Source organism: Rousettus aegyptiacus, unplaced genomic scaffold, assembly GCF_014176215.1.
Source record: "Rousettus aegyptiacus isolate mRouAeg1 unplaced genomic scaffold, mRouAeg1.p scaffold_m13_p_7, whole genome shotgun sequence".
In the NCBI taxonomy this organism is placed as follows: domain Eukaryota; kingdom Metazoa; phylum Chordata; class Mammalia; order Chiroptera; family Pteropodidae; genus Rousettus; species Rousettus aegyptiacus.
Genome location: NW_023416310.1, coordinates 13,599,944 through 13,620,835, shown reverse-complemented (window position 1 = coordinate 13,620,835; position 20,892 = coordinate 13,599,944). Strand labels below are relative to the sequence as shown.

At 39.1% G+C, this 20,892-nt stretch overlaps 1 protein-coding gene across 23 annotated transcripts in view; it reads left to right on the top strand.

The window, feature by feature from the left end:
- DTNB (dystrobrevin beta) overlaps positions 1-20,892 on the top strand; it is a 178,459-nt gene that overhangs the window by 50,984 nt on the left and 106,583 nt on the right. For all 23 annotated transcript variants that reach the window (XM_016121733.2, XM_036223988.1, XM_016121726.2 and 20 more), the window contains 2 exons: positions 11,211-11,316; positions 14,472-14,638. In XM_016121733.2, the coding sequence (XP_015977219.2) occupies positions 11,211-11,316; positions 14,472-14,638 (273 nt within the window). The remainder of the gene's footprint in view (positions 1-11,210; positions 11,317-14,471; positions 14,639-20,892) is intronic.

Here is a 20,892-nt window from a genome sequence, read left to right as displayed (position 1 = left end):
TGCCCCCTCAGATCTCTCAAGGATACACCGCCATTTTCATATAAAAGGAAAATAGATTTGGTTTCCTTTTTATTTGTGGGCGTCCTTTTGTGGTCCTCCCCGAGAGGTTGCTATGAGTGTGTTCCTAAGATCTTAACTATGCCTCGAAAGACTCGGAGCGGAGTGGAGACCGGCCGTAGCATCCATTGTTTCAGGTAGAGATGAGATAAAAGAAACTTCATATACACTTGGAAAGCTCTAGAAAGCAGGGAATTAAGAAAAAATCTACAATAAAACTGATGGGTGAAGGATTAATGGAAAGAGGCTATCGACATAGTCTGAGTGTATCTCCCCATAAAATATTTATTAATTACAAAGGAAACATAGTAATCTTCCAGTGAAGAAACTTGTCAGACACCACTTTCACCAACTGATCAAATTCATATCACCAGTGAAAGGATAGGCTGATATCCCTGTCTCTTAATAGGATGCACTGAGAATTACTCAGTATCACTCTATGGTGGTGGTCCCCAACCTTTTTGGCACCAGGGACCGGTGCTCCTATGAGAATCTAATGCCTCATGATCTGAGGTGGAGCCGAGGCGGTGATGCTAGCGCTGGGGAGTGGCTGCAAATACCGAGGAAGCTTCCCTCACTCGCCTGTCGGTCACCTGCTGTGTGGCCCAGATCCTAGCAGGCCACGGACTGCTACTGGTCAGCAGCCCAGGGGTTGAGGACCCCTGCTCTATGGGACTCCTGCCAGGAAAGCACAACCTGAGTCTCATCTTCGCAAGTGCAGGAATTTTTACAGTGGCACTGGCCTGCATGCTTTAAAAATGTCAGTGTCATCAAAGACAAAAAATGACTGAGGAGCTGTTCCAGATTACAGGGGCCCAAAGAGACATGAAAACAGGATGCAGCCAATGAGCCAGGATTTTCTTTTGTTGTAAGGGACATTTTTGGGACAGTTGGAAAAATCTGAATAAAGTTCATAGACTAAATAATCATATTCTGTCAGTGAATGTTAATTACCTGATACTGATGTTTGTATTTAATTATGTTAGAGAATATCCTGGTTTTTAAGAAGTACAATCTGAGGTATTTATTTAAAGGTAAATGGCCATCTCTTCTGCAGTGTTAACATTTGAGGAATCTGGGTTAACGATAAATGGAAATTTTTTTTTTGTCATCTTAAAACCTTTTGCAAAGTCTCAAGTTATTTAAAAAACAAAAAGTTAAAATATAAAAGGACTAAATGTAAAGATTTGAGAACAGAAAGGACGCTATGCCCCAGATCCTCCTGACTTGTGATAGTTCGATTCACAGAAGAACCGAGAACAAAAACACACACCTGCCCCTTTCTACGTGTACAGTTAAGAATTCTTGTTTATCTGAATTGAGGCTCTCAAACCGTTATTTTATGATTTTAGAGATTCTCAGCTTTAGCACTAAAGGTGGCACCCATAATACTGGAGAGTTATTTTTAGTAACTTCTGAGATGTTCTTCCCAAATTTGCACAGACTTTGGCTGATTGGTTTTGTGGAAATTAGCCTCTTTACATTGCTTATTATTTCTCTTGGCATAAACAGCAATATCAGCTTTGAGCATGTTAAAAAATTAAAAACATCTCTACGCTTCAATTTATTCTAAAAGAGCAGAGTCTGCTTCCCCTGTACCTCCATCCCTCCCCAACCCCCAAATATACATTTTCAAATGATGTGAGGGTGTCCAGACATTTCCGGGTACAAGAGTGTCCTGCAGGTATTAAAATGCCCTCCAGCGCTGTAACAGAGGATGAGGACGATGAAGATACCATAGTGTTTTTCGTTTAGAGCTCATCTCACTGCAGTTTCTTTATTGGTACCATCACATCCAACTGTCACCCCTGCCCCCCCCCCCCCAGTACTGTGCCATAATCTTATATGCGACGTACACGTGGCTTTTCACATGGATGCTTCCCGGAGGGCAGGCTCAAAACTGATCAATCTCTGGAATGCTGCTGTTCAGTAAAGTAGGGTCAGGACGGGGAAGGGAATTCATATAAAGACGTTATCGGTGAAGAACAACATCTGGCCGATGGGTGACGAGTATGTGGGCGCTATCTAAAGTCACCTTTGGTTTAATCGTAATGTGAGTATTACAATGAGAATCTAATATTGGAATAATGGTTTAAAATGTCGAAGAATATTAACAACTTCTAATTGTTAATTCCAAGAGTGCCGTCCAGGATTCTCCGAATTACGTCATGCCGCGATTGTGAGGCCTTCAAACACACAGCCTGTTTGTTGTTTTTCGCCGGCTCCAAATCCCTGCAGAAAACAACTGAGTCTGTGTTTTGGTACACGACACGTTAGGAAAAGTCAGAGCAGCTTCCCTCTGCCTACAGGAAACTTGAGCTTTCCTTGGTCTCTAAAGATGACAGAAAGAGATGCCTCAAAAGAAATAGAAACGACTGATAGAGTGAGCAAAAAAAAAAAAAAAAAAAATGAGACTTTGAACAAAGTTTCACGTGGCGAGTTTAAATTCAGTGAGTTTTGGGTTTCTTTTTGAAAGCGAGTTTTTCCTCATATGGTGTGTTTTCCTACCTGTGTGTTTCTGTAATACGATGTAGCTCGTACACCATCAGAGAGAGTGGAAATTGTGTCGTTGGTTCGGACGCATTCCCCACCCCCTTCCCCAGCATATTAAATGTTCCAGGTTGAGCAAAGAACTGATCACAATTCAAGAGAACATATTTTAAGAAAGAAGGTGAAAATCCTGCAGAAGTTCCTTCCTTTAGTGGAAGAAGTGGCTGGTTCGGAGGATTCGTGATCTGCTTTCACTTTGTGCGGAAGCTGTGGTGGACGTGGCTGAAAAAGCTGTGAGGACCTTCCCTCCCCCCACCCATGCTAAGAACCCGAGGGAGTTAGCGATCCCCTGGATCCCATGTTTAGTTATGATAAAACGGTTCTGTCTTGGAGGTTGTGTGTTCTTATCATGAAGAAGGAAAAACGGATTTGAGGCTGAAAGGCACGTCATCTGACGGCGACTTGGGGGACACGGGGGACATGCCTGGGGAGATTTCTTTGTGATTTTACTCATTAGTTTTGTTCCTCTTCTGCTTACAGGCTACATAGGTTTTTGGGTTTGTTTCAACCCTAGTTTTCTCATATACCTTACTGTTTTTAAATCCAGTTTTCCAGCAATGTATGTGCACAGGAGAAATACTTTTTGTTAATGATATGAAGAGAATTGCATATTTGTTTATTTTTACATAGCCTTAATTCTTTTTTAACAAGCAAGTTTGCATGCTTTTCGCAAACTAAATCAAAATAAAGGGTGTGGATTTATGTAGTTTAGTAGTTTTGAAAACACAACAAAAATAAAACGCATTTATGAGTTAATTCAACAAAACACATCTACTAGAATAGCTAAAATTCAATAACTGACTGACACCAAATTGGTAAAGATTTGGAGCAACCAGAACTCTCATACAAGCCACTTTGAAAGAAGCCCTGGTGGTTTATTTTAAACCTAGACAGACGCCTACCCTTGACCTAGCAATTCTACCAAGTTTTTCCCATGTGGAGTAAAAACTTATGTCCACAAAAAGACTCTTACAAGAAGGTTCTTATCAACCTCAGAAGCATCCGAGGTGTCCATAATACTAAAATTTGAGTTAATTCTGGAGATAGTATGTCTGGAATTTGCTTCAAAATAATCCAGGTTGAAGGGAGAGTAAAGGCATAAATGAAACAAAATCAGTTATATGTTGAGAATTGTTGAAACTGGATAATAGGCATAGTATGCCACTCTTACGACTTTGTTGTATTTCTAAAAAATTTAATAATAGAAAAATTCTAGTTGTAAATTTGTGATTGTGATTATTATCTGAATAAAGCACCTCAAGCTGAATCTTCAGTGGGTAGGCCAGAAATATTGAGCCTTTAGCGTTTATAAAATAATAAACTGACTTTAGAGACTTAAACGTTATTAAAAACAAGCAGTGACTATATTTAAATTTCCCCCAGTTTTTCCAAACTGCAGAGTTTGGGAATGTGATGTGTTTCTCCTTACAGAGATGATCGCTCTTTGTGTCATTATTCACTTTCCAGGTTCATACTGACTTTAGTGTGAAGAACTTTGTTCGCACTGCAGAGGGCTGTAAATTTGATCCTAGTGTTAGGAAAGGGGAGCCTACATAAGTAGAATTGAAGAGTGAGGGAGGAAAGAGTGAGGTAGGAAAGTGGGCGCAGTCTTTCGATCAGCGTTGCAGGAGATGCTGTTGATAGCACTTTATTAGATGCCGTGCCACACTCTCCCCGATTCACAGGGGAGGTGGAAGTGGGTAGAGCTGGGATTACATTAGTGCTGGTGGCTGCTCAGACTAACAAGAGTATTTTACATCTGGAGATGTCCTTTGATTATACTTTGACTGACATATCCTCTTCTGCTCTACGCCAAAATGACTTTATTCCTCCCCCAGTATTTCTTTGAAATGAGACAATTCTGGATGTTCTGACCGTGTTTTTCTGAACATTAAATAAAGTTTGGCAAGAATTGCCTGACATATGAATATGTGTATTTCATAGGTATTCTAATTAAGCAGATTTTTAAAAAATTAAATTTATTGGGGTGACATCGGTTAATAAAATTAGATAGGTTCCAAGTGTGCAGTTCAGTAAAACATCATCTGTGTATTGCAATGTGTGTTCACCATTCTAAGGCATTTATTTGCCTTTTGTCACCATATATTTGACCGCTTTTACCTGTCCATATCTGCATCTCCTCTGCCTCTGTAATTAAGCAGATTTTTACAGTCTCCGAAAGCAGCCGCTCATTGCCATTATAATCTAGTGTGGGTTATTACCATGTTTCATTGATTTGAAGACACTGTTTCACATCTTAGTATCTCCGACATCAAGATAACTCTCTAAGAGGCAGGGGCATCTTACACTTGCGATTGGCGAGGCAGGATTGTGCTGGGTTCTCATTTTTGGCCCATGTACGAATTTGGTCGTAGCTGTTTCTATTGTTGTCACTTCAACTGAATCATGTCCGCTTTTGGTTCTGCATATGTTGTCGTTTCAAATGTCCTCGGAAAGAGTATACTCTGATTTGGCATGGAAAGAAAGTGACTGTAAGCACAGAAAGCCATGGATGGATACGACAGGGGAGTAGATTTGATGTTAATGAGATATTCAACATTGGAGGAACCGTTTATTTTATTACAGAGCAACAACCAGATGCTTTACAGAACCTTTTTTTTTTTTTTAAGAAAAATATCCACAAAGTAGTGGAGCTGTATTATTTCCTGTTACTGAGATATAACCAAAATAATTTCTTCGTTCACCAAGCCATGCAAATGAAGGTCGAGGAAATTGCCAAATTCTTCTGAATAGGGGGAAGAAATTTCATTTCATCAGCAGGCTAGTGTGACTGATTCGCATGTCACGAAGGATTACAGTTAATTTAGTTGTCGAGTTAGTTTAATTGGCTGAGTGTTTTTCTTTCTCAGGGTATAAGATAATAATGGCGTATCTCACAGGTGATGGTGTGTCTTTGATTGGATGAAATACAGCATGTAAAATGGATTTTGTTATGATCGGGTCTTTAGTGACAAGGCCTGTATCACCAGCATTAATTAAATTGGAAAAACTCGTAGAGATGTAGAAGTGAGATTTTATTCTAGTTGAGCTTATGGAGGAGAGTGTCTTACTAAATGATTCCTTAGATAGAAATGACACATGACTCCAAGATTGTTTCCTTTATAAATGATTTGTGTTAGGTAGCCATGCTTATTATGTACGTGCTGTAGGAAAGGTGCCCCTGCCCTCCTCAGTTATAACTCATGAGCCAGAAACAGGCCCTGATGGCTTCAGCCATGGTTCCCTGGCCTGCAGATGGGGCTGAAAGCGGCTGGGCGGGGGGCGTCGGAGGCCGTTGGCCCAGCTCCTGCTCTGGTGTTCGCCGGTGCCGCTCCCATTCTGGATCTCCGAAACCCTCTCTTATCCAAGAACCTAACGGTTCACTAGTCTTCAGGTAAAGCAGAAAAAGTCTTCACCCGAAACCTAAGGACTCTGGTCAACTAGTCACTTTGTGTAGTGGCCTAACGGCAGCTTAAAGAAGAGGACAGTGTTCGCTCAGACACTGCGTTTGTGTTATTCCTTTTGAGCACGAACAAATTTGAGTTTAAGCCATCATTTTAAAATATAGCTCTGTCGAAGTCCTTGTTTTGCTAAAAAAAAAAAAGACACTAAGTCCTATTGCCGCCTGGATAAAGTGTTTAGCATGACACCATGCTCATCCGTCGGCCTCCGGCCTCGCTTTTCCCCTTCCTTCCCAGCTGCTCCTCAGACCCCCTCCCTCCGTGAGCCGTGGGTTCTTTTCAGATGCTGCTGCAGGGCCACGGGAGCTGTGCCATCTCACATGCTCGCCAGCGACGTATAAGGGCATCTGTTTCTTCACAGCCTTGCCAGCATCGTGTGTTCTCACATTTATGAATTTTTACCAATCTCATATATAACTTTTTTTGCATTTCTCTTGGGTTGAGTAAGGTGCATTTAGGTGAGCGAAAGTAGCATGCGTCTTGTCTTTCTGCTGTTAGCTCTCACTGAAATGCCAATAACCCCTGACCTCATATTTCAGATCCCAGCTGAAATATCCCCTCTTCTTTGATTCTCTGACTTGTTCATATGGGATCGATGTTTCCCTGTTCTGCAGTCCCATGGCATGTGACATCCAGCTAGCTCACTTATGCCTTGGAGAGATGCTCCTTGGTCTCCTTCAACTTTCTTTCCCTGTGACAGCTGTGTCTGGAAAATGATCACTTCTTACTAGGTATTTGTTGGATTAATCAAATAATGATTTTTAAATCAAATCGGCATGAGAAAGTGTCTTTAGCTTGAATTCTAATTGAAAGTACATGGATGTACGTGCAACCTTGTTGTTTTCGATATTATTCCATGATTTTCTCAAGTGAAACAATCTTTACAATGAGGAAAATGAAGTATTTCAGAATTTTTGAAGAGTTTTTCCAGTCTTCTCTCTGTAATAAATAAAAATACCTCTAATAAAAAGCACAGCAACATCACATGGTTGTGTCATTACAAAGTACTTTAATTTTCAAAGTCCGAAATACATGTGATATGAACAAATTCAGCATCTAATAATCCAAAGGCAGACCCATAACACTAATCCTATAACCAGTTAATGTACGTTTGCCCTTGTCAGGTAAAATATTTCTGTAACTCGACACTAAAGTTTGTGTAAAAACATTTTAATCTGAAAGTTTTTAAAAATGTTGTTTTCAAGTCTGTTAACTAAAGGTCATACATTGTTTAACTGATTACCAGTCAGTGATAGGGTAATGGTTAAGAAATACTTGTCTGTTGCCCATAAGGAATAGGAGCTTTTAATGGAAATGATGAGATTGGGAATTGTAGCTGTGATGATCTAATGCTAAATTATTTTACTTGTTTTCTCATGTTATTTTAGTGATACTGGATTTCCCATTTAAGAGATGGTTCCTCCCCACTTCTAAAACAGGAAGGATAAAGCCAAGGATCTGAAGGGAGGGAAGTGAGAATGGCATCTTGGGTAATAAATGTCAGTATTGAGGATTAGAATGATAAAAGGCGGGGTGGTCGGTGACAAACTGAAACACTCCTTTCTAAGAAAAAATGTGAGCCTACGTACAGAGACAAAAACAGCCTCAGTGTTTAATCGAAGGCATTAACAAATGATGGCTTTTTTGGTAGTGGATCAGGCAGCTGTTAAAATGATTAGAAATAAAGACCTTGTAGCAAAACAATAAAACATTTAATGAAATGTTTAAGTGAAAAAACATTATATATTTTTATCTACCTTATGCACATAATTACATAGAAACATATATTTAGAGAGAAATACAAAAAAAATGAGGGAATGGTGGGAAAATACAGAAAGATAGGAATTTGTATTATTTGCAATTTAATTGTGGTTTTTATTATAAATATTATTGTGCTATAAAGACTATGTGCAACTGCAAAGCAAAAATAAAACAAAAAAAAAGGAGTAAAAAGGGAGGAAAAAGAGCGGACCTTTCTCTCACAGTTGTATAGTAAGGAACAGGATTTCTGAGCTGGCATTCAATCCCAACAGTTCTCTGACTTGGTCTCAGGACCTCGTTACAATGAGAAGTATTGAGGACCCCAAAGATCTTTTCTTTTTGTTGGTTCTATAAGCATTTCTATATTAGAAATTAAAATTGATAAATTAAAAATTATTTTTAAATCGTTAAAAATAACACTGATAAACCTAGTACATGTTAACATGATATATTTTAATGAAAAAGTAACTATTCTAAAACAAAACAATTAACGAGAATGCCATTGTTTTATACTTTTGCAAATCTGTAAGATTTGGCTCAGTCGAAGACAGCTGGATTCTCATAGCTGCTTGTCTATTCAATCTATTGTGATATGTCGTTTTGGTTAAAGTGTAGAAAGAAAATCTGGCCTCACACAGCTGTGTAGTTGGAAAAGAGAGGGGTAGTTTCATAACTTTTTCAGATTATGGTGGATATGCCATGTTGCCTCTGAAACTCCCCACTGTATACTCATGAGGGAATGAGATTGAAAAAGGCAATCGTGTCTTAGTATTATTAAGAAAATAGTTTTGGCTTCATAGACTCCCTAAAAAATGTTTAGGGACCTTCCAGGTGGCCTCTGACTGCGTTTCAAGAACTGTTGTTGCTCTAGCCCTTGAGAGATGAGAAAATTAAAACCAGAACATTAAGTGGGTTTTCGCAGATCGCATTGTTGGTGGGAGACAGGGCACTGGGGCACAATTCTGGTGTCATTCCTCGTGCTTTTGGAGAACTTCAAATTACAGTATGACCGTCGGAGAACTTCTGGAAGCTGATCCTTAGCGTATTTATGAGAGTCTTCTGAGATATCAAATATAATTGTCCCTTTCCATCTTGAAGATTTAAAAAACCTCCGTGATAGGTGAATCAGACTTTTTAGAGAAAGTAGCATTAGGATTATAAGTGGATTAGTAATAATGTAATTTTTAACATATAGAAGATATAGAAATATTAAATTTATAATAAATGCTATGATATATTTAATTTTTGTTTCCTACCTCTTACTAGCTAAAAACCTTCGTGGCATCTTTTTTTTATCAGTAAGTCAAAGTAAACACTTTTAATTTTTGTTGCAGTTATTTACCCTATCTGTAATAAGAGGCATTTTCCGTGTCTGGACTTTATTTAACAGTTTGGCAACCTTCTGGTTTTGTTTTTAATGTCGTGCACTCATTCCTCCCAGATCCCACTGAGGTCAGAAGCGTTAGTGACTTGGATGCCTGAGGTGGAAAACACTTCGTGAAAACTTGAGCCTGTTTGAATAGGCATTTCTCAAGCCTCACCACCAAGGCACAGCTGTAGAGAGAGGGCCTCCGGTTGATGGCTTCATACTGTTATCACCATCTCGCATCTACTTTAGAACCTCCCCTGCCTGCAGCCTCTGAGTCTTTGCTTCATGTTTCTTCATCTTTTTCAGGCTCTTATTGCAAAAGCCTCACTTTTGCTCTGCCGTCTACTTTACTTTTCTCTTCCCTAATTACCAGTTTCTTCTTTTAAAGATTATTCTCAGTGAGATTGACTTCCCATTTATTTGCTGTAATCAAGAGTCCCACAGTTGCCGTGGGGATACTCAGAAGTTAGTCCACGTGGCCTCGTGTTTGCGTGATGCAACCGTTGCTGGAAGGTTCCGTGACGATCCGGAAGGCCGTGATCTCCTGAGGAGGCAGCACACGGCCTGCACTCCTGGCTTCCTGTTTGTGTTCATTACATTAGTGGTAAAAATCAAGGTTATTTTGTAATCCCTTGGCAAAACCTTTAGGTCAGCTCTAACCAACTCTTGTCTTTTTTTCACCCTTTTTTTTTTCTGAAGTAAAATATTTAAAAATTTTATGGGGAAACAGCACTTTTTTTTAATTCCCTGTTTTTCACTTCAAGTAAAGTGGTGGGACTGAGAACCACAGTTACTTGGGAAAGAATAAGGTGAAATTCTGGGTGCCTTTTGGCTCTGCCTTACCCCCAGGCCTCAGTACCTCCCCAACCCCAACCCCACCTTTGAGTGGGGGGCCAGGGCTTAGAAAAGGCTGCTTACTGCACCATTCATCTCCCATTCTCCTGTGTTTTCTCTTGCGTTTTTGCTCTTCTTCTGGAGTTAACTTGGAAGCGGGGGACTAAGTGTCCAGGTTTCGGTCACATCGAGCTGTATGGTACTGCCTGAGCTTCTTTCCTTTCCTTTTGGAGCTGGAAAGGTGTTTTGTGGGTTAGAGGAAGTAAAAAGAAAATTCATTAATTTGAAATATCATTGAGAATTTGTCTACATTTATATGACTGTTTTTTCTAGACTTTTCTAATTTCCGGTATTCACGTGGGATGTAATTTTGTCAGTGTTTCCCATACGGTAGAAGCTTACTCTATATTTGTTTAAAAGAGGGAAATAAAGATAGAACAGAAACCTGCAGTCCAGCCAGGGAGATGGGATCGTGGAGGGAGGACTGTGCTAGGCATTTGGATATTTAGGTTCCAGTCTCATCCTTAGTATAACTACGTCTATTCTATGACTTAGTTAAGTTACTTCACTGCTCTGAGCTTCAGTTTTCTGTAAATGAGAAAGTTGTTAAATGACGTCGAAGAGGGTTTGCCCCTTACTATAGTGTCCGTTCAACGATTACTTATTAAATGCTTGTCGTATGCCGACACTGTTATGAATGCTGGAAATAATGGTAGACAGCCAGATGGCTGTAGTTCTTGTTCTCGTTGATGTTGCTTTTGAATCAGGGGTGGGATGGGCACTTCTCCCCTGGATGACAGGAACAGTAATTTGAAGGACAGCTGAATTTCTAGTCCTGCCCATGTCTGATTTGGACAAGACCCTTCATTACAAGTCATTTAAATGGCTTCATTCCTTTATTTTCTCATCTGTAAAATGAAGAGAATAACACCTAACCTATTTACCTTATACAGTTGTTTTAAGACTGAAATAAAATAATGCATATGGAAATGCGTTTGATGATAGTAGTAGTGTTTGGTATAGTGTGTGGCAGCATCTGTAGTCATGTAAAATATTTTGTATAAAAGGCCACATGTAATTTATTATAACTTGGTTGGAAGAGTCTTAAGTTATCTTCATCTTGGAGTTCAGAGATACTTGAAAAACATAAAGTGTATTTGTTTTTGTTCTCTCTACAGAAAAAGATAATGCTAAATACGTTTTTAGACACAATGATGGCCGACCCTCCTCCCCAGTGCCTTGTCTGGCTGCCTCTCATGCACAGGCTTGCCCATGTCGAGAATGGTAAGCAGCACTTGTGTTATTCAGTTCTTTATGCTATAGGAAGCGTACGAACTGATAGTACTTGTAATGTCCTTAGCTATTATCATTGACAATTATAATTGACATTTGTTGGACACTCTGTCATTTGAATTTGTGATTTTAGCTTTCAAAAGAGGACTGTGGTGTTCTCAGAAAAAGAGGTGGCGGTGGGCTTTTGACTTCGGTAGGATACCAAGAAGTAGTAATATCAGGTCATAAAACTTTGTGGTTCAAACTCTAGGTTCCCCTCCTCCCCCGAGATTCCAGGTGGTTGTTTTTGGCTTCAGCCACCTCACTTAATCATAGCTTCCTTTTTTTCCTTTAATTTATAAAAATCATAGATCTAAAAACTTGAACATATACGATATCAACCACTAAAACTGTAATTATCTTGGAATTGTTGAAAGGAAAATAGCTAAAATAGAATTTAGTACTGGGTTTCATGCATCCAGTTTTTTCTTTCACTGTTTTACCTTGAGTTACTCGCAGTATCTCTTCCAGTAATTCCGCTTAAGTCTTCATTGCACTTGCAGTTGAAATGGAACTTATCTCTTTGTAACATCTTAATTTTTTTTTTCTGCTGTTGCTATCAGTTTATCTCCTTGTTTAGGTTGTTTGAATTTATTTAGAGGAAAGGTCATGGCTTTTCTATGTCACCTCCCTTCTTTCAAGGCTCTTGTCTGTCTCTCCTCCTTCCACAGATGAGAGCAGTAATAGCTTTATTGAACTGTATGCTTGAAACCTATTTGATTTTATTCCCCAATGTCACTCCAATAATTTTAATTTTAAAAAAAGCAGCCATGTTTTTTCCCTTCGTAAGAATGAAATATACTTCCATACTCTTTATTTTCTCCCCTTCCTATCCATACTTTTTTTTTTTTTTAACTTCTCAGCCTTTTGCCCAACTATGGCTGTAGTTCACAAGTACCTTAGAATCAAGATTATTTTCTTAAAGGTTCTGAATTTCTTGACTAGACCAAAATAGCTAAACCTTTTAACAGGATTTTTGGACAGAGATTTATATTGTTAAATTATTATAGTATTGTTAGTTCTAATGAGAGCAATACTTTTATGGTCTTAAGTGTTTTAGTAGTTTCATATCCAATTCATTTTCATAAAATCATTTTGTATCTGCTTTACTAAGTAGAGAAAATCGTTTTTGTCAGGATGTATTGTTGTCCATAAAAACATTTTCGTGACTTTTTATGTAATGTATTATTTATTGATTGCATTCTTACATAGTGATATCATTTTTTTTCAGAGACAGAAATATTATGAAATCATTGAGTTATCTAGAAATAAAACATGTTACATATCACACGAACATCTCTCTATATATCTTAATTTTTATAGCAGGAAACAAATTCTAAAATTATGGTATTTCTGTTTTTTTTTTTGTTGTTGTTGGGGCTCTTTCTATGAAATTCATCACTCGATTTGTATTGACATTACTATTTGTAAGGGCAGATATTTATTTGCGTAGGCAAAAGTTGCATTTTTTTATACTGGTTTACTAATCTGAATGTATGGTATATCAGTAGATAATACATTATGAACGCTTTCAAAAAAATGCTTTTACCAAAACCTGACCTTATTTATAGTGGACCCGGCACACTCATGAGTCGATCCTTTTCTCTTTCTGGTCCTCTGGGTTTCCCACGAACCGCAGATTCCACTGACTAGTGTAAGCAGTGGCTCTTTGCTGGTTTGGAAGAGAAGAAAAATCACATCGACATGCATGTTCAACTAGAATTATCAGAAGCTATTTAAATATTTAACATTAATGAACATATATCATTTAATATTAACCCAGAATTATAATTATTGGCTGCACCGCTGTTGACTGCATTGTTAACTCAGGTTGATTTGGGAGTATTTTTTTGTCAGAACTCTGCTAGGTTGTATAGCTTTAATCTGGAGCAGACTCTTTTTTTAGCACATACATGATTCCTTAGAAACTTTTCGATGACAAAAGCTTGAATTTCTTAGAGGAAGTATTTCCTTTCGATTTCTCATTCCTATTTTACTATTCTTCTAGTCTTTTAGTGATCTCGTTATATTGTTTTCCTCGCCTAATGCTCACTGTTTTAGTCTTGATTTCCTAGTTGATACACATTTTTGGAAGCAGGACTAAAAATTTCCATAATTGATGCAAGATCGGCTTTGTACACATAATGCTAGGAAGCGTCCTTCAGATGAAGATTGGAATACTATATCCATCTTTCCTGTTGACTTCCATTTCTTGTGTTCAGAATTAAATTGCCAGAGGAGACAACTACCTACCAACAGTTGAAAGTATAAATAACAATCTATAATACACAGTTGTGTGTTGCCTTCTGCCCACTCAGCAAACTAGACTTTCAGGCTGTAAGAGAATTTCAGCAGTCTCTGTGAGTCCTGACTGCCACGTGGCACTTTTCCACAGGTAAGAGGCCACGTGAGGTGGAGCGGCAGGTCACTGAGCTTCCTTTCCTCCAAATCATTGTCCCTTTGTTGGTCTGGATTACTTTATTTTATGCTGTTACTGGAGTTCTTACCTAAAACTACTATTTTAATATGTATAATCTTACTCTTTACCAGTTACTATTTATACCTAGGTATATGGTAGGATTTAATTCAGCAAACATTTGCAAGCCTTCAGGACAAGGTCATGTGTAAAATTCCATTTGCAGGTAACAAGAGATACATACTACATCGTCCTGACTCTCTTAGGTTTTATGTTAGTCAAGGAAACATATGTACAACTAACAGTGATACATCTCTTTAAAAAAGTGATAGGTTTGGAATTTTGAGTGCAGAAATTTTGGAGTGAAGGCTTCTCTCTCCTCCTTACTCGTATACCTAAATTTCGAGAAACACGAGTTTCATTTTAAAGAAAGAAATTTAAAGAAAGGATTGGAATGTAGTATTCTAAGTTGGACATATTTTTTTTTTCTAATTTTTTGGTTTAATTAACCAAGTGAGAGACAGTTTGGAATCTTCAGTTTTAATTTTGTTTTCCCCTTTGCTTTTTAATATTAGGTTTGGTTTTCCACCGCATTGACTTTATTTGCAAATGAAAATTAGTTCTGTCTCCTTGGGTCCCACCCTTTCTCCCCTGCCATTCACTCTGCCCTGTTTTCTCTCCCTCCCGTAAGTTTTCCATCCCGTGGAGTGTTCCTATTGCCGGTGTGAGAGTATGATGGGTTTCCGGTACCGATGCCAGCAGTGCCACAACTACCAGCTCTGCCAAAACTGCTTTTGGCGAGGCCATGCCAGTGGCCCTCACAGCAACCAACACCAGATGAAGGAGCATTCTTCTTGGGTAACTGCTTTTGTGTTTCAGTCTGTGTCCCCAGTCGTTAATCTGCTTCATCAGTCACAGCACTGTAGGCTTGCTTCCGGGTGGAGGCCTACAAATAAGGATGTGGTGTAATAACATCTTAATGCTGGGTTTGCAAACATGTTGAGCCTGATCACTTGATTTTGAAAGCAGAGTTTTAAAAGTTCCAGAGATGAAGACGTTATTACACTTGACTTGGTCCCTTTTATGCAGTCAAATGGAATGTTACAATGCTCCCTTTCCAGAGTGAAAAGTGGGTTTCTTCTTATTTTAAAATTGTGCAAGGTATCCCTCTAAATGCTTACTTGCTGAGCTTTAAGTAAGATTTAAAGTTAGTTTTTTCAAGGAAATTTTCTTCATGTTTATAGGCTTTAAATGTTTCAAAGGAAGCTCCATGAAATAAAAGAGTTAAATTTTTGCCTCTCCAAGGTTAGTGAAATAACCATATATTACAATTGCCACATCAATGTCCTTACTTTCAAACGTAGTCTTTCAAATAACAGTATTGGGGTGAAGGTCAATGTCTGATTTTTGTGTGGTGTTTATAAATTATGTAACAAGCTTAGCATAAGCCCATTTTTCTTTCATTCTTTCAGTTTATTTCCAGAGTTTTTAAAAATGCTGTACTTTTATTTCCAAAAAGTTGATATATCCTTGCTTTAAAATCTTTTCCTCTAGGTTTCGTTTGTTGGTTGGTTGGTTTGCTAACAGGTAGAAAAATATATAGGGTTATAAGTATAATTCAGGATCTAAGTTCTTAAGCCTGGTCTACTGGACTGGAAGTATTAGAAAACTTTAATAACTAGGTTTTTGTTTGTTTGTTTTCTAGTTAGCCTTCAAATTGAACAAAGGAAAAAGCGAATAAGTTCATATCAGTGATAAATATTTTTTAAAAAGAGCAAACTTCAACCCAAGTGTATACTTTACTTTCTACATCTCTGACAATGTGTTAGAGATAATTTTTTTTTTTAAATTAGATAGATTTTCAGTTACAGTTAACCATAAGACCCTAACCTGGGTCTTGTTGTGTTGTAAATTCCAACATTTTCTGGTTGAGGAGTTATTTAAAAATGTTTAAACAAGCAAAGGAGAAAAATGAAACGCAGCAGTTTCTTCTTTTTTTCACTGGATAGAGAGACTTTATAGATTTTTCAGTTGTTATTTTTTTCTTTTCTAAAGTACAAGTATCCCACTATGTTCCTTGATTGATTTGTTAATATTTTTTGTTTACAGTCTAGCTCTTTGGTATATAATTTTTTGTAATGATTGAATTCCCTGGGATGTTTGTTTGTTTGTTTGTTTGTTTCATTTATTTATTATGACATTGGTTAACAAAATCCAGTAAGTTTCAGCTGTACACGTTAACGCATATATATTTACACTGTGTGTTCACCTCCCATAGTTAGATTTCTTTCTGTCACCACATATTTGACACCTCTCCCCAGGATATTTCTACTGAAAATTCTTATTCTAGATGTTGGGGCCAGGAGAATAAGGAACTTCCTTTTTACTTTAGTTTTAAATTACTCATTTAGCTAATTTATAACCCTTTTAGAAATGAGATTTTACATTTATTTAAAGATAAGTAACTTTGAATATTGCTTTATGGTTTGCAAAGCAGTTTTCATATACTGTGTTGAATTTTTTTCATTGAGCTATAATGCAAAGTACAGAAATCAAAAGTGAACTCTTGTATTTCTATTTGATTCTCACAACGCTCTTGTGAAGAAGTCATCCCCATTTATTGTTATTTTTATTTCAGCTTTGTTATTTTTTCAATTTTATTAATTCATTTTTGTTATAATGACTTAAGATTTTAAGAAGAAGCAAGTATTAGCGTGCATAATCTTGAGGCTGATATAAATATATCAGTTCTGAATTTTGATGAGCATATGCATTATATGGTAGGTGCATACTGGTAAGGTCTTCCAGCTCTGTGTGTGTGTGTGTGCGTGTGTGTGTGTGTGTGTGTGTGTGTGTGTATTAACTTGTTTTCAAGATTAAGACTTTGTATGTTCAATGTTCTTGCTCTTTGAGAAAGATGTAGATAAAAACGTTTCCATCTAACAAAAAGATGGGTGATCAATTTAATAATAAGTTCTTTTAAGATTGTTCACTGTGTACTGATATTTTGAATAAATGTTTTTCCATGTTCACAGTAGGTGAATTTAGTGTGCATTTAATCAGCTCATATATGATTTTGCATTGTAGATTTGTTATGTGCAGTGTTGGTGCTTAGAAGTTTATTTCAATTTTTCCAAAAGTTTTTGTTTAATATTTTATCTAAGTAACTATGCAGCCTGATTCATTATTCTGTTAGTCATCAATCCATTCATTTGCCTTTAGTATAGAAAAAAAATCACATGGTACCATATGCATGATTCATTCTTTCCATTCATTGTTTATTCAGAAGACATTTTTGAGCACCTACTCTGTGCCAGACACTGTAACAGGCATGAGGAATACATCTATGAACAAACTAGACAAAGAGTCCTGCCCTGTGCAGCTTACATTTTAAGGGGTATGAGAGAGATGTTTGGGGCTCACCAGCATCACTGTTTTCCTGTTCTTGCCGGGCACACGTTAGACTACGTTTCCCAGCCCACCCTCTATCTAAGAAGGACCATGTGAGTAGCTCCTACCAGTGGAATGTGATCAGAGTGACATTTGCCTTCCCAGGACAAGAGAGTTAATAGCTGAGTGCCTTTTCTATGCTCTCTGTGAGCTCAGTGGAGAGAATTCTATTAGGATCCAGAGGAGGGTAAAACTGTAAAATGAAAGGAAACAAGATCCTTGAATGATGAATTAAAAAGAGTATCTCGCCAACCCATTTGACTTCAGTGGGAGCAAGAGAGAAACTTTGTGTTACGCTACTGAGGTTTTAGTTTTTGCTACAATAGTCGGTACTAGAAGTGGAGTTCTGTTAGAATAGGACCTTAAGATGTGTGTCATTGGCTTAGCATTCAGGCGACACACTTATGAGGACACTGATACTGGAGCCGGGAAAGATGGAAACCCATGTTATGCAGTGGTGACCAACTGGCAAATTGGTCATCTGTGATGACTCGGAAGGCACACCTCCTGCCTACCGAGCTCTCGGTCAGATGGCAGACAGGGTTAGAGTGTGAGTCAACTGTTATTGTAAGATATTGCAAGAAAGAGATGTGCTTATGAAGGAATTTGCTAGTTTTCAAGCAAAAAAAAAAAAATGAGAGAAAATTCTGACCTATGAGACAGTGAAAGGAAAAAAAGACTATTTCCAGACCCCAGTGAGCAAGCAATAAGAGTTGAGACAGGATTTGAGCGACAAAAGCCTAGCAAACTTTCTCAGTTGAAAACAGTGGCTCAGGCCTGTGGCAAAGACCAGATTAAGGGTATAGCTTTTTGTTCTTGGCAGCTCATCAGGATCAGCTTTGTCCCACCTATGTAGCTTCTGATTTCATGGATTCAGGGGACATGAAACCTGGACACAGACGGGTTTTAAAAGCTCCCCCAGTGGTTCTGTCATGCAGTCAAGGTCGGAAACTCCTGGCCTGTTGTTCCACGGGGCCCCAGTTGGCATCTCTAAGTTGAAAGCAAGAGGCATGGAGGGAAAGACATAAATCAACCAGGCTAGAGGATTATCTCTAGGAAAGAACTTTGTGTGTCATTACTGGCACCTGGAACTTAACTGGGAACAAATACATCGAGGCCTACTGAGTGTTGGGGGGAATTATGTTGGCAAGAACCATGAGCCTGGACTGAACGCGCCATTGACAGTTTGAGCTGACAACCCACTTTTTAAATACCCGGAACTTGCTCTGGTAGGAGATGGGTTGTATAGGAGGGCATGCTGGTGCCTACTTGGCCAAGATATTGGATAAGGAAGACCCTCTGTTCCTACTCTACCATGGTATATTGAGACTGGGGAGGGAGGGTGCAGATAATTTGCCTTTTTAGTTCATAGTTTGCATCATAAGGAGCTGCATGTGGTCTTGATGAAGAAGACTGTACCATACCCAGGACTCGTAATTAGATGCACCGACTGAATAGGACTTCAGGTTTTCTTTCAGGGATGGGAGTGGGAGGGGTTTGAGGTGTTTTATATTTAGGGAAAGGAAGCAAAAAGATTTAACGATTAGGAGTACTCACTAATATCTAAATTTTCCTTTTCCTCCTGGACATATATAACTAGATTATATAGCCCATCCCCCTTGTAGCCAGATGGAGCCATATGATTAGTTATCACCAATGGAATTTGGAAGTGAGCTGCGTTACTTCCGGGTCAAGGCTGTTGAAACAGGTGTGGTTTCCTCACCTTCTCTGTCTTAACCCTTCCCACTGCCACTGTATGTTGGCCGAATGGAAATGTCTCCAAAGAAACGAGCAGAGGCGGAAGCCCTTCGATGAAGGGAGGCTGGGCACCTGCATGGATGGATCAGAGCCCCTCCACCTGCCAGTCTGCATTGGACTCTCACGTGTGCAAGAAATCAGAAAGCGGAGTCAGCAGTAGAGCTGGGCAGTCAGATGGGCAAAGTCTCAGACACCTGCCAGCAGACATCCGGGGAAGAGCTGAGTGGCCAGCGTTATAGCCCCAGGGCAGGAGTGTGCCTGTGAGTTCCGGGAACAGCGAAGAAGCCAGAATGCCGTGAGCAGCGGGAAGACTAGGCGAGGAAGTCAAAGACTCACTGAGGGCCTGTTGGCCATTTGGCATTTGCTCTGAATGACATGAGGAGTCTTCATGGGATTTTGAATAGAAGAGTAACATGCCTTGATTTATATTTTAAAATCACCAATCTGGATGCCATGTAAAGAGTAGACTGGAAGGAAAAGACAGAAGCCAAGCGACTGCTTAGGAGAAATGATCGCGATAATTAAAACAAGATAAGGCAATGTTAGTGGAGGTGGTAAAAAGGGGTTGAATTAGGAAGTGTGTTATATAAATCGGCCTAATGGGGCGAATGTGGCTTATGAGAGGAAAAGCATCAAGAGAAACTCATAAGATTTTGTCCTAAGCAACTAGGAGGATGGACATGTCATCATTTGAGATTGAGAAGGCCATGAATGGAGCATATTTAGGTGTCAGGATCAAGGGCTCAGTTTTGGAAATGTTGAATTTCAGTTGCTTGTTGGCCGTCCATATGGAGTCGTTGAATAGACCGTTGTATGTGGATCTTGATTTCAAGAGAGATGATTGAGATAGAAATATCAGTTTGGGAGTTATTGGCATATCGTTGACATTTAAAGCCACAAGACCAGACAGTGCCACCAAGTGAGTGAATGAAGACGGAAAAGAGAAGAAGAAAAGAACTGACCCCTGGAGTTTTCCAGTATTGAGAAACCTAGGAGAAGAGGAAGAGCCTCTACCCAGTGACCTGGGGTGAAAACCAGAAGAGTGCACCATTGTGGAAAAAAGTGAAGACAGCATTTTCAGGAGGAAGAAGCGATCAACTGTGCCCGGTGCTGCTGAAACTTAAGTAAGAGGACCAAGAACTGACCCTTCGTCTAATAATGTGAGGATCACCTGTGGCGGGGACGAAAATCTGATTAAAGTGGGTCCACGAGGGAAAGAGGAGAGAGATGGAGACAGTGAGTGTAGACAACTCTGTCAATGAATATCTACTAACTCTCTTTTTCTAATAGTAGTTCTTATTAAGATTTTAGAAAACCCTGGTAACTCCACTTCATTTTTCCCCACCCACGATTGCAGCCAGGAGTTAGGAAGATGGCAGTCTGTTTGAGAAAGTGGTTTTGATTGTGAGGAAACAATTGGACTTGCTAGTATCCCTTGAACTAAATACACCTGTGTGGGCCTGTCTGGAAGGGAGTGGAGCCTCGAAGCTTGTGACTCTGGGAGCAGGGAGAATATGTGCTCTGTGGGGTTTGTAGATTCCAGGAAACAAAGGAGGGGGAGAGGCTGAGCCAGGCATGTTCATTCCTTCTTTAAACCCACCCAGTCTGATTGGGAGAGAAGCGAGGACAGAGAGCACCCTGGTGGGGCCCTACTGGGAAGGTGACCCAGTCGATCCCACTTCCTTCTTTTCTTTCTATTAATTATGGTAAAAATACACAACTCTTAGCCCTTTCTTGATATGCAGAGAAGCTGGAAATAAGGAAGCCTACTCCCATTCCCTGCCCCTGGACCTTACCTTCAGATCTCTGCTTACCCCGGCCTTCACTTTACCAAGAGAACTGTGACCCATTCCCACTTGGTTAATCTATGGCAGGAAGAGGGAGAGGGAGAGGTTCACAGAATA